Below are 16,625 nucleotides of genomic sequence, written 5' to 3'. Positions count from 1 at the left end.
ACATTGCGTGGACATCGGGGGCGGTGCCACTGGGGTGGTGGTGCCTCTTTTTAAAAAGGGAGACCGGAGGGTGTGTTCCAACTACAGGGGAATCACACTCCTCAACCTCCCTGGCAAGGTCTATGCAGGGGTACTGGAGAAGAGAGTCCGGCTTATAGTCAAACCTCGGATCCAGGAGGAGCAGTGCGGGTTCCGCCCTGGTCGTGGAACACTGGACCAACTCTTCACCCTCTCCAGGATTCTGGAGGGTTCATGGGAGTTTGCCCAACCAGTCCACATGTGCTTTGTGGATCTGGAGAAGGCATTCGACTGTGTTCCCCGGGGTATTCTGTGGGAGGTGCTTCGGGAGTATGGGGTACATGGCTCTTTGCTACAAGCTATTCAGGCCCTGTACAAACAAAGCTGGAGTTTGCTTCGCATAGCCGGCAGTAAGTCAGACTCGTTCCCAGCGAGAGTTGGACTCCGTCAGGGCTGCCCTTTGTCACAGATTCTATTCATAATTTTTATGGATAGAATTTTTAGGCGCAGTCAAGGGATGGAGGGTGTCCGGTTTGGTGAGCTCAGGGTCACATCGCTGCTGTTTGCAGATGATGTGGTCCTATTGGGGACATCAGGCCGCGAACTTCAGCTTTCGCTGGATCGGTTTGCAGCCGAGTGTGAAGCGGCTGGGATGAGAATCAGTACCTCTAAATCCGAGACCATGGTTCTCAGGCGGAAAAGAGTGGAGAGCCGTCTCTGGGTTGGAGATAGGCTCTTGCCTCAAGTGGAGGAGTTCAAGTATCTCGGGGTCTTGTTCACGAGTGATGGTACAAGGGAGCGGGAGATTGACAGGCGGATTGGTGCTGGGTCAGCAGTGATGCGGGCTCTTTACCGGTCTGTTGTGGTAAAGAAAGAGCTGAGCCATAAGGCAAGGCTCTCGATTTACCGGTCGATCTACGTTCCCACCCTCACCTATGGTCATGAGCTTTGGGTAATGACCAAAAGAATAAGATCGCGAATACAAGCGGCTGAAATGAGTTTCCTCCGCAGGGTGTCTGGACTCTCCCTTAGAGATAGGGTGAGAAGTTCAGTCATCTGGGAGGGACTCGGAGTAGAGCCGCTGCTTCTTCACATCGAGAGGAGCCAGCTGAGGTGGTTCAGGCATCTGGTTAGGATGCCTCCTGGACGCCTCCTTCGGGAGGTGTCACAGGCAAGTCCACCTAGGAGGAGACCCCGGGGAAGAACCAGGACACGCTGGCGTGACTATATCGCCCAGCTGGCCTGGGAGCGCCTCGGAATCCCCCTTGGAGAGCTGGTGGAAGTGGCTGGGGAAAGGGAGGTCTGCGCTTCATTGTTTAGGATGCTGCCCCCGCGACCCGAACCCTGGAGAAGCGGAAGATGATGGATGGATGGATGATTTCACAATGTATTTTGCCCAGCACTGTCAGTGTGCAGTGGTTTTGTGTGTTGTGATTGGTTATTCATGTATTTTACTCAACATCTCTGAATAAAATCAAGCCCTAACTATAGCATTAGAAAAGCCGAAATGTGAAAGGTGTTTTAGATTCACCACAGCAGTGTGTGACTGGTTTAAACCAAATCAGATTGTATGAACTCTGTACGCTCCATATGGTGAAAAAATGAGGTTTTCACCAATTTTCATAGTTTTGAATAAAGTGTTTAATTTTGCAAAAGACCTAAGGTGTTCTCCTGCTTGTGTGTGTGGCTGTGTATAGTGTGTGACAAAATGAGCCCTGTTTTCAAAATCATGCTTAAGCAAAGACATAAAACTGTATTTCAGAGACTTGGCAAGCTTTGCTCACCTCTTACTCCACCTACTGGCAAACAGTGGTCTGAAACTAATGTGAAGAGAAGTAGACAAAATGGCCAGTGAAAGTATATACCAAGGAATTGTCAAATAACTTAACATTAATCTTTCCCCAAATGTTTCTTTTGCAGAATTCTCAGAACTTCCAAGACTTTGATTGTCAGGTGAGTTATTTTTTTAAAGCGATGCATACAGTGTTTCTGCCATATATATTTTGCAGCAGCAGTCCACTGCAGTGGTGTGGGCCAGGGGATGTGTGTTCATGTGTTTGGGTTGGACTTATTTGCAGTTTTGTGTTTGTGATGATGTAGAACAGTGTTTATCAACCCTGGACCCACTGCCCATGCTGCCCTGCACTTTTTAGTGTTTTCCTGCTCCCAACACACCTTATTTAAATAATCAGCCTATTAAGAAGCACTTACTTAGATAAAGTGGGCACACTGATACAAGGACCTCACTAATATGTGCAGGGCAGTGGACCTTCAGGACCAGGGTTGAGAACCACTGATGTATTAGTACAAAGTGGTTATTATGGCAGTGTATGGGTGGATGGGTCTTTTTTTTTATTTAATTTTAAAATTATGTCTGTACCACTTGACCTTGTTGGAAAGTTGAATACTTTTGTTGTTCACAGGAGTAGAGAATAGCCTGAACTTAAAGTTAATATTGTTAGCATGTATGGCTTTGCTTGATTGACTGTGTGTAAGTGCGTCTGTGTATATATACACAATAGTGCAATGTAATTTCATTGCAGCACAACCTGGTAGTGTCTGCTTGTGTTTGTTTAAATATGAGTAACAGTTCAGCAAAGGGGAAAAATAGCCAACAAGTACAAGTTTTTGTATAATTAAAAATGCCCAAAAACCTTTACATGGTCCTGTTTCTTAAATGTACATCAGCAAGCGAAGAGCAACTGTCTCATTACCATTAACATTTGTATGGCATCTATGCATCAGTACTTGAATTAATTCATTTATTGAATTTAATGTGTAAGAGAGGATACACATTTTTTTTAAAGATCAGTGTGATTTCGATGTAGTAACGTTGTTGCTTTATAGCTTCTCTGTTATGTGTGGTACACGTCCCTATGCAGTGATCTCATCCCGCTCAATGCTGCAGTGTGATCGTAGGCCAAATATAGCTTCTGCAGGCAGCACAGGGAGGATCCTGGAGAGCACACTTCTTGCTTGACCTTATTCATGTTGTACAATCAGATTTCTACATGCATACACACAAACAATTATTTATAAAAAAATGCAAAGATTTGTAGTGTTTTTTGGATTGATAACATTGCCCTTGTTCACCTGAGTTGTTATTTTGCTTTAGGTCAAATAAATTATTTGACTAAACCAGATCTCCTTCTCACCACTTAAAGTATGTTTAAATTGCATGACCAAGAATTTTCAACAGTGTAGACAAATGTACACACATGCACTCTTTTGCCTTGTGTCTGTAGGTAATGATGGTCTGGTCTGCTGATATTGAGGTGACCCTTTTGCTTTGCTGCACTTATGGAAACAGCAGTAAAGATACTGCAGTGATGCTGTGATGTGATGTGTGTGTGTGTGTGTGTGTGTGTGTGTGTGTGTGTGTGTGTGAATGCACACAGTAAATTTACTGCAGGGTGTGGCACTCATCTTGTGGACTATAGAGGTAGTGTAGTGGTGTTATTATGAATTGAAGAAAATAACATCTCTGCTGTAGTAGTTCTATAGTTGGCTTGCTATATTGTAAACTGAATGTGTTTCTAATCAAGGCAAATACCTTTCATGTGCAAAAACCTTGAATACTACAGTGAAAACCATCTCCTTACATTACATATGATGCAGCAGACAGTGTTGATTTAGATTCCATTCATTCTCCATAAAGGACCAAATCAAGTGGTGTGTGTGGCAGACATAAGAACTCCAAGTCATGACAACGGCTTTATTAGTATTCCAGACGTCCAACCTTGGAAAATGGCATTAAAAATATTAATTTCCTACTTTAGGTCCATATACATTTAATTTTAGCCTTAATCTGTGAGCAGACTGAATGGTATATATGTGTATGCAAGGTTGTGAGAAGTTGCTAGAATATTAAGCCCCATATATGTGGCATTTACTGTGACGTCATGCAAAATTGCGGAAAAAATGTAATTGATAATTTACATCAAACAAAATGCATCATAGTATGCTGTAAAACAGCAAGAAATGAAATATGCACATGTAACATATCAAACTACTGATGATGCTTTGTTGTAACGAACTTTATGCAAATGTGTCAATTGGAAACCAATCATAGTATTGATATGACCCAGTAACATTTTGTCACGCCGACTGTCATGCACAGAATTCAACATAAATGTTGAATTATTATAAAATATAACAGTTGATGGCAAAACAAATAAAGTGTGGGATATTATGTCCATGACATTTTTAGGCTGCGTCAGGCTCAGAACATCCATTTCCTTCTTTGCACTTTAATTTGCTTATGTTTTAATGACATGCCCCCAAAGCTATTTGTTAGTGCTGCGTTTGTGCTGTAGGAATCAACATTTGTGCTGGCAGTGTTTTTGAGAAATTAAACATTATACTGTATTTTATTACCTGTGCTTACACTCAGCCTCCTATTAATGTCTAAATTGCACAAAAATGGTCTCTTCTGTTTTTGTTGGTTTGTGCCGTTAAAAGAAGTTACAAAGCAATAAGGATTGATGTGTGATGTTACTCCGCCCCCCATCAATCTTTTATCAATCCCATCAAAGTCTTTTATTTATAAAACGGCTCTCACATGCGACAAAAAAGTATCATTTGCTTCGTCTGCATTTGCGCTGGTTTGTGGTGTTTAAGTAAATGTTGCTGTTTTAACGAATGTTTTTCACAAATGCTGTGAAGATACGAGATGTGCAGCACCTAAATATATGGATACTGGAAGCCTATGCTAGCATTTCTTCTGCGGCGTTGCTATCAGTGTGTGAAGAGTGGGAGAAGAGGGTTGCGTTGACAATCCAACACAATTGGTAGCACTTTGAACACATTTTATAAGTGGTCAGAAACTTGTAAATAACTCATGAAAGAATAAAGGTACATTAAAACCAAGCACACCATTCTTTTTCTTGTGAAATTCTCAGTACGTTTGATGTCTCACATCACCCTCTTCCCATTAAAAAAAAAACTAAAGTTGGATCCAAAATGGCTGACTTCAAAATGGATGCCATGGTCACCACCCATCTTAAAAAGTTTTCCCCCTCCCATTTACTAATGTGCCACAAACAGGAAGTTAATATCACCAACCATTCCCATTTTATTTGGGTGTATCCATATAAATGGCTCACCCTGTATAATGTATTACTATAGATTAATCCAGGTTGTACAAACTGCTCTTGGTAGCTTTTATTTTTTTAATAACGGTGATTGTGCTAATTAGCCGGACCAGCAGGAAATTATTCAGTCTGCACTTGACACTAAAAATTGAGTTTAGCGTGAGCTCTGGAACATAATAAATGAGCAAATCCATCAATGTGTGAATCACTTCTAATCTTCATATACACAAAAATAAAATGCCGCCTCAAAACACAGTAAAATGGACAAAGCTGAAGTTTACTTCCAGATTACTTCTAGTTTCTTGTTTGAATTTTTCTGTTCCAGCTTAAATAGTACAGTAGTCATATTCTGGTCCCTGAAACTGCACCATTTAAGGGTAAATTCAAACAAGGATATGGCTGATGCACCATTTAAGGTGCAACAGGAAATTTTGAACAAGAAACTAACAAATAAGAAGCTGACTTTAGCTTCATGTAAGAAGGTGCTAAAGTTAATCTATTTTATTATGAATATCATGGATTAAGGAATGCTATAACTTGCCTTGCCACATGGCATTAACCATCATTGTAAATAAATAACCATTATATCAAGTTATAATCCCCTGAATAGACTATTAAATGAAAAAGCTTAATATAAAACCAGAGGAAAAACAATCACATTAACAGGTCTGTGCCTCATTAAACCACACAGCCATATCTACACATACATGTTGTGCAAACATGAGCGTGGATCGCTGTCTTCCCTCCGTTACAAAATCCTATCCTAATATATGAGTGCAATATTCTTGAAATAGTATAATTTTGGACAGTATCTTTCTTAAACTGCCACTCTGTAATGATACTGAATCCAGTCCAGCAGTGATGTTGATGGCCTCAAAATGGCAGGGCTGATGACATGCCTGGTTGGATCCAACGTGGCATCTTGTTATGTATATCTATGAGAGCTATGGGCAGTTGCAGCAAACATAACCTTAAAATGGATTGTGTATATGTGTATGCAGGTGTGTTGTAGTATTTTTTTTCTTACAATAGGTTGTACAAATGTTCTGTGAATCTTCGGGTTGGTGAAAAAAAAAAAAACTCTCTGTGCTAGCTACAGCTTGTCCGCTGTACGATAACATCTAACTAAATGTACTAGCTAAGTGGCATATTGTTTTCACTTTATTTCATTTTTGTGAGCAAATGTGCGCTTGTAGTCAACCCCCAGCAACACTTTATGCTATGCTGTAGAGCTATGGGCAGTTTCAGCAAACATAACCTTAAAACGGATTGCGTATGTGTATATGCAGAATCAATAAAAGATACAGGCAGAAATGGAAGCCACTAAGTTAGCCATCTTCTATTTGTCTGTCCCTGCAATGCAAGCTCTCTGGTATGTGCCATGACCCTTCACTGGATCATCAGGATCAACTCATTGCAGATCAAAGAGGAAGTTGCTAATCGTGTTGTGTGGTCAGAACTTGTTTAGCACCATTAGAGAGATATTTATATATTCTCTAATGTACTATATATACACCGATCAGGCATAACATTATGTCCTTTTTTCTACATTGTCCATTTTATCAGCTCTACTTACTATATAGATCAGTGGCGATTGCTCTAAGACTGCAAGGGAAGCTCAGCTTCCCCTAAAATGTCAAAAAATAAGTGATCAAATATATACTGTTGTGTGTACATGTCATTGACTAAATATGCGCTACAACGCGCTGAACTTTTGTTCAGAATCAGCTTCTTATCACTGGTAACGACGCGGCTTTCTTCTCACTCATTCCCGCAGCTTCACAGTGCTCTAAACAGTGTGGACGCTGAGCGTCTACAGAGTTCAATAGCGAAGCAAAGAGTGCAGCGAAACGAGACGAGCCATTGGATAAATGCTGGGCTTTGTCCCGCCCATCGGACGCTCAGCGTCTCTGGGGGTCTATGGGGCAGTGGGCTGGCCTCGGCTGGCCCGGACGCTCAGCTTCTGCATGATGATTGGATGATCTGTCTGAGACTGAATCCCCTTTTGATTGACAGCTAAATGAGCGAATCAGCGATCTATTGGTGTAAACATCCGTGGGAGCAATTAATTTTAATTTTTTACTTTTTCACTATGTTCTGAGTTGAACCGGAGACTTTCCTAATCGTCTTAGCGGCATTTTCTTTGTGAAAAACGACTAGCGACAAACCGAGCTTCTATTTCTGGTGTTTTTTTGTAGCTGCTTGTGTTTGGAGACTGACTTCTATCACTCTTTCTGACTTCTATCGCAGTTTCTGTCCAGCGGGTGCTGCTGAGCCCCTCCGCCGTCACAAACCACTCACAGGCGGACACACTTCACACTAGCCTCGCGCCAGTCCCAGCCAGCGAGTTAGCTAGTTAGCAAGCTGCACATAATGGCAGACAGTTTGAATGTTGTGGACCGGATTTTGGCGAAGCCATTTGATAGTCTTCCTTACGAAAAAAAAAACTTTACAGTTAAACAGCAGGGCAGATCAACTCCTCAGATTAACTTGGTGCAAAAGTTGTGGAAAAGTAACAGGTCTTTTCAGCTGTCCTGGTATGACTGTGAGCTGGCTGACTGGAAGTGCTGTAACAAATAAAATGTACTGTTACATGCCTCTTGATGAAACCGTCTCAGGGATGTGTTGTCTGGTCAAAAGTGGGTTTTGGGGATCTGTCCAACTTTGACAGGGCATACAAAAGGCATGAAAAAAACAATGAACATGTGAGTGCATATGCAAGGTTAAATTGCCTGGGCAGAGTCAGGGTTGAGCATGCAATCAATGAAGGCGCTTGCATTCAAGTGGCAAAACATAATGAAGCAGTTAAACAAAACAGAGCTTTCTTAAACCCCCTTATTGATGTGACTTCCTTGCTTGGCCGTCAGGAGCTGTCATTTAGGGGGCATGATGAGAGTGTTGATTCATCCAACAAGGGGAATTACAGGGAGTTTAATGAAATCTTAGCTAAATATGACTCTGTCCTGGCCACACAATTCCAGTCAACAGCTGTGTTTTCTGGTATGTCCCATGCAATCCAAAATGACTTGATCTCTGCTCTTTCAGCCACTGTTTCTGATGAGATCAAGGATGAAATCCAGGCTGCTCCATTTTTTGCATGGTAGGTGGATTAAACAACTGATATAGCTTGCCATGCTCAACTCTCTGTCATTGTTCGCTATGTGGATAGGACAGGTAAAATTCAGGAGCGCTTTGTTGGATTTTTTGATGTTTCTGGGGGAAGAGATGCTCAGTCTGTTTTTGAAGTCTTGAATGCCAAAGCAGCAGATCTCTCATCAGACCCACAAACTAATCCCATGAGAAAACGCCGCCTGTCACAACTACAGGATCCCAAGAAGCGCTACAGAAATCTGTACATGGCCATCCTAGACAATTTCACAGAGCAGCTACCTCTGCGTTTTGCAAATTTGGAAAGTCTGCGCTTCTTGGAATTGGTCAATCCAGGGAAATTTGATGAGATGAGACAAGTGTTTCCAGAGGAGGCATTTCAGTGTCCCCTGAAAGGTTTTGGCCAGTTCTTTGATTCAGGGAGACTGAGGTTTGAACTTCAAGTCCTATATTCAAACCAGGACTTGCAGGGCAACAGGGGAAAGCTATGTGATTTCTTGCTGTTTCTGAAAGACATGGAGTTGGACAGTGCAATGCCTCAGGTGTACAAACTATTGTCATTAGTGGCAACGATTGGAGCTACATCTGCAGGTGTAGAGAGGAGCTTCTCCTGTTTAAAGTCTTACACCTGCAACACCATGGGCCAGGGCCGTTTAAGCAGCCTAGCCCTGCTGGCCATTGCTGGGACACTAGTCAAGTCCCTGGAAAAGACGCCTTGTTGGTACGACAGGGTCACAGATCATTTTCTTGAAAAGGAACGGAGGGTAGAATTTATGTATAAACAAACCAACACATTTTATGATGTAGGCCGAATTTGAGCTTCCCCTCCTTGAAAGACCAGCATCCGCCACTGATATAGATGCAGTTTGTAGTTCTACAATTACAGACTGTAGTCCATCTATTTCTCTGCATACTTTGTTAGCCCCCTTTTACCCCGTTCTTCAGTGGTCAGGACCACCCATGGACCCTCACAAAGTAGGTACTATTTAGGTGCTGGATCATTCTCAGCACTGAAGTAAAACTGACGTGGCAGTGGTGTGTTAGTGTGTGTTGCACTGGTCGAGTGGATCACCCACAGCAGTGCTGCTGGAGTTTTTAAACACCTCAGTGTCATTGCTGGACTGAGAATAGTCCAACAACAAAAAATATCCATCCAACAGCGTCCTGTGACCACTGATAAAGGACTAGAGAATGACCAATACAAACTGCAGCAGTAGATGAGCTATCGTCTCTGACTTAATAGAGTGGACAGTAGGTGGAGTCAGAATGTAAACTCCCATTCAGATGAAACTGATTTTTACTGAGTTAATGTGTGCAGCCAACAATGCCTGCTTAGATGGTGGCGTGGAGATTGTGTATCAATGTCAAATGAATTAATTGGCTTCTTGAGGCAGATGCCATAAGTAAGCACTCCTGATGTTACGCTAGCTTTAAAGTTGAAATGGGGACTTCCGGGTGATGGCGGTGCTAGAGTAGATGTGTGTCAACACTGCTCCTGCGGGTTGTGTTCAGTTTTACTAAAATTAAGCATCCTTTCTTTTTTTACTCGACACTGTACAGGAGTTTAGTTATGGTAGTGTCACGTAATCTCAGAGAGAAAGCAACTTTGAAGACTACTTTGGCAACCCGACCCCCCGCCATTGTTCTCGGCTAAAGCTGCTACACCGGAGGAGGCTAACGCTAAGTTGGCTATGGAGAAACGTCTCTCACCTGTGGAGAGTCCAGAGAGTTCCCGGTTGGCCACTGCTTCAGAGGTAGAACGAGCTGCTGACACCAACACTTCGCCCCCAACGTGGTTTTTGCCAGCGTTAAAAAGGTTGAAACAATTGCTTGTATCTGACCACGCAAACACACTGAGCAAGGCCTTACAACCTATTCAGGAATCACTGGACTCCATTAAACAGACTCTGGTCTGCACGCAGGTAGCATTAAAGCCTTAGAGGACACCGCATCTGACCACAGTGATAGAATTGTCACACTGGAAAACAAATGCGAATCTCTTCGAGCCCGCAATGCTGAACTCCAGGACAAGCTGTACAATCTGGAAAATCGCTTGAGGAGAGCTAATCTTCGTGTGATAGGGATTCCTAAAAAACTAGAGGGGGACAATGCCGTGAATTTCATGACTGATCTCCTCTTTGAGGTGTTCGGAGCTGAGAAATTCCAGTATCGACCCGTTCTAGACAGAGCTCACAGGCTAGGTCGCCCAACAGCTAACGGAGGTTCGCATAACAAGCCCAGAGCGTTCATCATTCTGTTTCACAACTTCCAGGATAAGGAATTCGTTCTCAGAAATGGTCGGGGTGAGCTGTCTTTTCGTGGTCACAAAATCAGGATCTTCTCGGACTATAGTGCTGATCTCTCTCGCAGACGCGCCGCATTTCGCGACATAAAAGAGGCGTTGTACAGCAAGGGAATCTGCTTCAGGCTGGTTTTCCCAGCACGTTTGCACGTTGACTTTGAAGGGCGGACAGTAACCTTTGATGCTCCAGAAGCGGCTCAGGCTTTCTTTAATAAACATTGATGAGGACTACTTTTGGGTTTGCTGAGTGCTAAGGTATGGTAAGAATACCTGTTGATCTGCCTGGTTCAAGGTCTTGTATAAGATTACAATACAAATACTTGTATGCAACAATGTTTGTAATTTTATCTCCTTGTTGTGGAGGGCTTGTCGGATGTTAGTGTACAAACTGTCGATGGCTCATTTTTGCCCATGCTGTGTAACAAAATTTGATTATAAATGTGTGCACTCTGCACTGTTTACAAATATATGATCACCTTATTATGGAGGGCCAGCTAGGTGTAGAGTGGCAGTAAAGATACCAGGCGACTGCAGTATTTGAATTGCTTAGGTGTATATAAACGTGACTTTCTTCTTATCATAAAGGTTTGCTTAAAGGTTTTGGAATGTTTACACAGGTTTGTGCACAGCGCTGTGGGGAGCAGTGCGTGTACGTTAGGGGTATAGATAGAGGGATTTGGCCCATACCGGAAAGTCGTTCAGGATGGTTGTTTGGGAAGTGGGTGGTACGTGGGTGTTTGGGATTTGGTTTCTTGTTGTGGGGTTTCTCTTGTGTGGGGTGGGTTTTTTTTCTCTTTTTTTTTTCTTCTCTTTCTTTACCCTCTCTTCCTTCTCTGCCGATATAATACTATCTTCTGATGAACCAGAATCTAGGACAATGGGTTAGGTTTCTTTCATGGAATGTAAAGGGACTGCAGTCCCCTCTTAAAAATATAAAGGTTTTCTCTCACCTTAAACAATTAAATGCGGACATTATCTATTTACCAGAAACTCATCTGTCCAAAGCAGAGCACACCAAGTTATGTAAGGGGTGGATCAGTCATGTTTTTCATTCCAGTTATAATTCTCGGTCAAGGGGGGTTGCCATTTTATTTCATAAGAGGGTTCTGTTTAAGCCTTCAAAAATTATATCAGACCAAAACGGTAGATACATTGTTATTTTGGGCCTCCTCTTTCAAACTCCTGTCTTATTGGTGAACGTTTACGCTCTGAACTGGGATGATGCTGAGTTTATGACTGGGCTTTTCTCTAATCTTCCTGACCTAAGTACACACAAACTGATCTTTGGTGGCGACCTCAATTGTATTATAGACCCAATGCTGGATCGATCTGGGGCCAAATGTACCCCCTGTTCTAAGATGGCCCATTCTTTATCTCAGTTTATGGAGGACAATGGTTGTATTGACCCCTGGAGAATTAGGAACCCTTCAGCCAAATCATTCTCTTTCTTTTCACACCCTCACCAATCTTTCTCTCGCATTGATTAGTTTTTTACTGATGAGCAATTCCTAGACTCCATTGAAAATATTGAATATTTACCTATTGTAATCTCGGATCATGGGCCAGTTTTTTTCTTTATATTTTTTGTCAACTGAAGAATTTTGCACTAAAATCTCTTTTTTCTTGGCTACCTACAAATCCGATTCAATATCTAATGCTATCTTGTGGGAATCACTCAAGGCGGTTTTAAGGGGGGAAATTATTTCATATTCGGCATTCGAGAGAAAGACCAGACTAAAACAGCTGGGGGACATGTCTATATCCATAGCGGCTCTAGATAGGTAAATTGCTCTAAATCCCTCCACAGCTCTATACAAACAACGCCTCGATCTCCAGTCGGAGTATAATTTGCTTTCCACCAAAGAAGCAGAAGCTCTTATCCTGCGGTCCAAGGCACATCTTTATGAATATGGAGACAAAAACAGCCGCTTGTTAGCTCACCAACTTAGAAGACAGGCAGCATCCAGGTTGATCCCCCAGATAGTAGATGATATGGGCAATTTGGTCACTAATCCGAGGGACATTAATAAAGTCTTTGAGAAATTTTATTCTACACTATATGCATCGGACGGCCCTGGAAATACAGACCGAATGCACTCGTTCAAAAATAATCTTGAAATTCCTTCCCTAGATCCGGCAACAATTATGGAACTCGACAACCCAATTTCTCTACAAGAAATAACAGATGCCATTAAATCTATGAAAAATGGTAAATCGCCTGGTCCGGACAGGTTTACTATTGAATTTTATAAGAAATTGTGTGATAAATTGGCCCCTCTTATGAACAAACAGGTTTTATTAAGGGACGACACCTATCTTTTAATATCCGAAAGTTATTAAATATAATTTTTACTCCAAGTACGCCCCTCATCTCGGAAGTTATCATTTCCTTAGTTGCAGAAAATGCCTTTGATCGCATTGAGTGGGATTACATGTTTTTTGTTCTAAGTAAATTTGGGTTTGGTGACATACTGATCTCTTGGATCAAATTGCTTTATACCTCCCCTCAGGCAAGCGTGAGCACTAACTCAGTTAGCTCTCTGTATTTTCCTTTATTTCGTGGGACTCGTCAAGGTTGCCCCTTGTCCCCGTTGTTATTCTCCTTAGCTTTGGAGCCCTTGTCCATTACTCTTCGGTCATCTTTGTGTATCAAAGGTATTCTGAGACAAGGTATAGAGAGCAAAGTTTCCCTATATGACTTACTTTTATATCTTCGAGACCCTCTGGAAACGATCCCAGTAGCAGAATCGATATTAAAAGAATTTGGTTCTTTTTCAGGTTATAAATTAAATTTCCAGAAGAGCGAGTGCTTCCCTGTGAGTCGGGATGCTCATAATTTAACTCAGGCCGCTATATATCATCTATTGTATGTGCTAATTTTCCCCCTTTGATTGCAGAGATGAATGCTGATTTTAAGAGATGGAATAGTCTCCCTCTCTCCTTGGCCGGTAGAGTCCAATGTGTGAAGATGAGCATTTTACCTAAACTTTTATACTTATTCCAATGCCTCCCTGTATTCCTACCCAAATCCTATTTTAAAGACATTGATAAGGCTGTTACTAATTTCATTTGGTCTGGGAAGGTCCCTCGGATTAGGAAACCTATTTTGCAGAAATCTAAAATTGACAGTGGATTAGCACTCCCCAATTCTTTTATTACTATTTGGCCGCCAATGTGCAAAAGATTTGCTTTTGGCTACATTCACCGGAGATAGACTGGTGTAGACTGGAATCCTTGTCATGTAGTTCTACCTCCCTGTTTGCTATGGTCTTTTCTACTCTTCCACTGTCCCAGGAACTATACTGAGTTAATTCTGTGGTTTTGTCGACTTTGAAAATTTGGTCACAGCTTAGAGGGTTGGCTAAATCTCAGAATGCATCATCATTGATTCCTATTTGTTATAATCATTTGTTCCCCCCCTCCTTGACTGATTCCACTTTTTTACAATAGGGGAATCTAGGGATTAATAACTTCCGTGATTTATATGAGAATAAAAAATGTTCTAGCTTTGAAAAACTGAGTGATAAATTTAAGCTTCCCCCAACAAATTTCTTTCGCTACTTACAAGTCCGTCATTGTGCCCGAACACTTTTCACTTCTTTTCCTCATGAACCGATGAACGAACCCTGGGAGGAGATGTGCAGTTTGAAACCTGACACAAAAGGTTTTATATCACATATAAATATAATATATATAATATAATATAGTTTATAATTGTTTATGTCTCTCCAACCGGAGGTGGATCTTACATTCAGGGACAAGTTGGAGACAGAGTTTGGGAGGGAGTTGGGCGATGAATGGTGGACAAAGGCCCTGTCCAAGATCAACTCCTCTTCGTCATGTGCCAGACTGGGCTTGATGCAGTTAAAGCTGGTTCACAGGGCTTACTATACTAAGGCCAGACTAGCCAAAATCTTCGCGAACACTGATGCTGCTTGCCCGAGGTGTGGATCCGATCCGGCTGGCCTATTGCACATGCTTTGATCATGCATAAAACTTGATAAATTCTGGTCAAATATTTTTTGCACTCTTTCTAGGGTGTTTTAAGTGCAAGTTGGATCCAGATCCCCTGTGGGCAATTTTCAGCGAGCCCGAGGTCATCCCTGTATATGCGGTTGAGGTTTGTAAGGCTATAGCTTTTGCATTATTATTAGCTAGACGTAGAATTCTTTTGAGCTGGAAGTCCCTGCGTTCATTCTCCTTGTGGTTAAAGGACGTTTCCTTTTTCCTCATTACCTTTTTTAATACTCTTACTGAGTTAACAATTGAAGGGGTTGAGAGTTTTTATATATATATATATATATATATATATATATATATATATATATATATATAATAAATTTTTTTTTTTTACTATTATTATTATTATTATTCTATTTATTCTAATTTGTTTTTATTTATTTATTTTTGTATGGTATGTGTATATTTCTTGTTAAGTGTGAAAATGGAAGTCATCAATAAAAAATCATTTGGGGAAAAAAAAAGGTTGAAATGGAAGTATATGGCTGCAGCATCACTGTTCCTACTTTAGTAGTATAAGGACAACATGATGAGTTAATTCTGGGAACCAGTGTAATAAAACACATTCTGCCAGAACCAAAGAGATGTGACCATTATTGGAAAGCCAGCTTTATAGCCTTGTTGAGCAGATCCTGAAACATAGCAGTTCTTATCCACGCTGGCTGGCTTACACCGCTGGACGGGTGATAAAGGTACTGGATAAAATAGGAACAGTGAATTGCAAATATGCTGCCTACCTTGAGCGTGGTTACAAACATCTCATATGGGGAAAGCTGCCGAAGACCGCCTCTCTTTCACCAGGTAGTAAAGTCATAACTGAGTCCACTACATCATGTTCGGCTCCAAGAGGTATTGTAGTTGCCAGGTTTGTGACCCCAATGTGGGCAGACACATGGGTTCCACTGAAGGTCATGAACATTTCTGATGAGCCTGTTTTGCTGAGACGTAATGCAGAGCTTTCCTTGTGTCGCATTAGAATATTTTTTACTGACTAGCTGCCCTTAGAGTCGTCCCTGTAACCTGACTAAACCTACTCCAGAGCAAGGTAAAGACTTAGCCAAAGAGAAGCTGGAATCTGTTGTCCCCAGCCACTTGGACTCTTGAAAAGTCTTTGTGATGTATCAGAGGAGTATAAAAATGAGCTGGCTGACCTTATTGTGAGCTATGAGGACATATTCTCACATCACTACCTAGACTTTGGAAAACCAGAGGGATTTGTCCACAGAATTCATCTTACTGACCACACACCATTCAGACTGCCTTTCTGAATGAGCCAGTACCATAAACTGCGACAGGTCCTAAATGAAATGGAAGAGAAAGAAATCTTACAGAGGTCAACTAGCGAGTATGCTTTGCCCTTTGTACTCATATGGGAGCTTCATTTGTGCACAGACTTCTGCTGGCTGAAAGGAGAACTGTTAAAGACCTTTACCTTACCAAGTGCGCTTGGAGACAACTCCCTATGCAGCACAATAGATAGGTCTTTCTTAGAAATTATCAACATTTTATTCTTAATTACTCTGCTCTTGCATGTGCTCTTAATTAGTCCTCGCTTTTCATTGTTGGGTGGTCATAAAAGCAAATCAGAAGGTTGCAAATTACCCAGAAATGCTTTAGTTAGATGAAAGGGCCCCTGTGACTGGACTGGTGAACTTGACCAGGCCGTTGATATGCTTAAAGCAGTCCTTGTCAACTCTGTTGTGTTGGCCAATCCAGATTTCAGCCGCCCTTTCCTGCTCCATGCTGACACTTCTTGGATGAGCAGTCCTATCACAGGTTCAGAAGGCGAGACCAAAGCTAGACCATTAGCATTTGCAAGCAAGTCCCTTACCTGATCCCAGAAATATTATGTAGCTCATAGACTGGAATTTCTAGCACTGAGATAGTCAATCTGCTACAAGTTTAGCCATTGGTTAACAGGACATAAAGTCAGTTTGGAATTAGTCCACTCACTCTTATAATGACCAAGTCTAAACCTGACTGTTGCGAGCAGTGCTGGTTGTCTAAATACATTCCTTAGTGAAGTCAAAGAAGTGTCTAGGACATCAGTTGAAGAAACATTTCAGTTATCGAACGATACAGTG

The 16,625-nt window shown here is 41.7% G+C and overlaps 1 protein-coding gene across 1 annotated transcript in view; it reads left to right on the top strand.

The window, feature by feature from the left end:
- ndrg3a (ndrg family member 3a) overlaps window positions 1–16,625 on the top strand; it is a 93,211-nt gene that overhangs the window by 41,340 nt on the left and 35,246 nt on the right. Inside the window, exon 3 of the mRNA XM_037532056.1 lies at window positions 1,939–1,971. Coding sequence (XP_037387953.1) covers window positions 1,939–1,971 — 33 coding nt within the window. The remainder of the gene's footprint in view (window positions 1–1,938; window positions 1,972–16,625) is intronic.

This window comes from Pygocentrus nattereri, chromosome 21 (assembly GCF_015220715.1).
Source record: "Pygocentrus nattereri isolate fPygNat1 chromosome 21, fPygNat1.pri, whole genome shotgun sequence".
NCBI lineage: Eukaryota > Metazoa > Chordata > Actinopteri > Characiformes > Serrasalmidae > Pygocentrus > Pygocentrus nattereri.
This window is presented reverse-complemented; position numbering and strand designations above follow the sequence as displayed.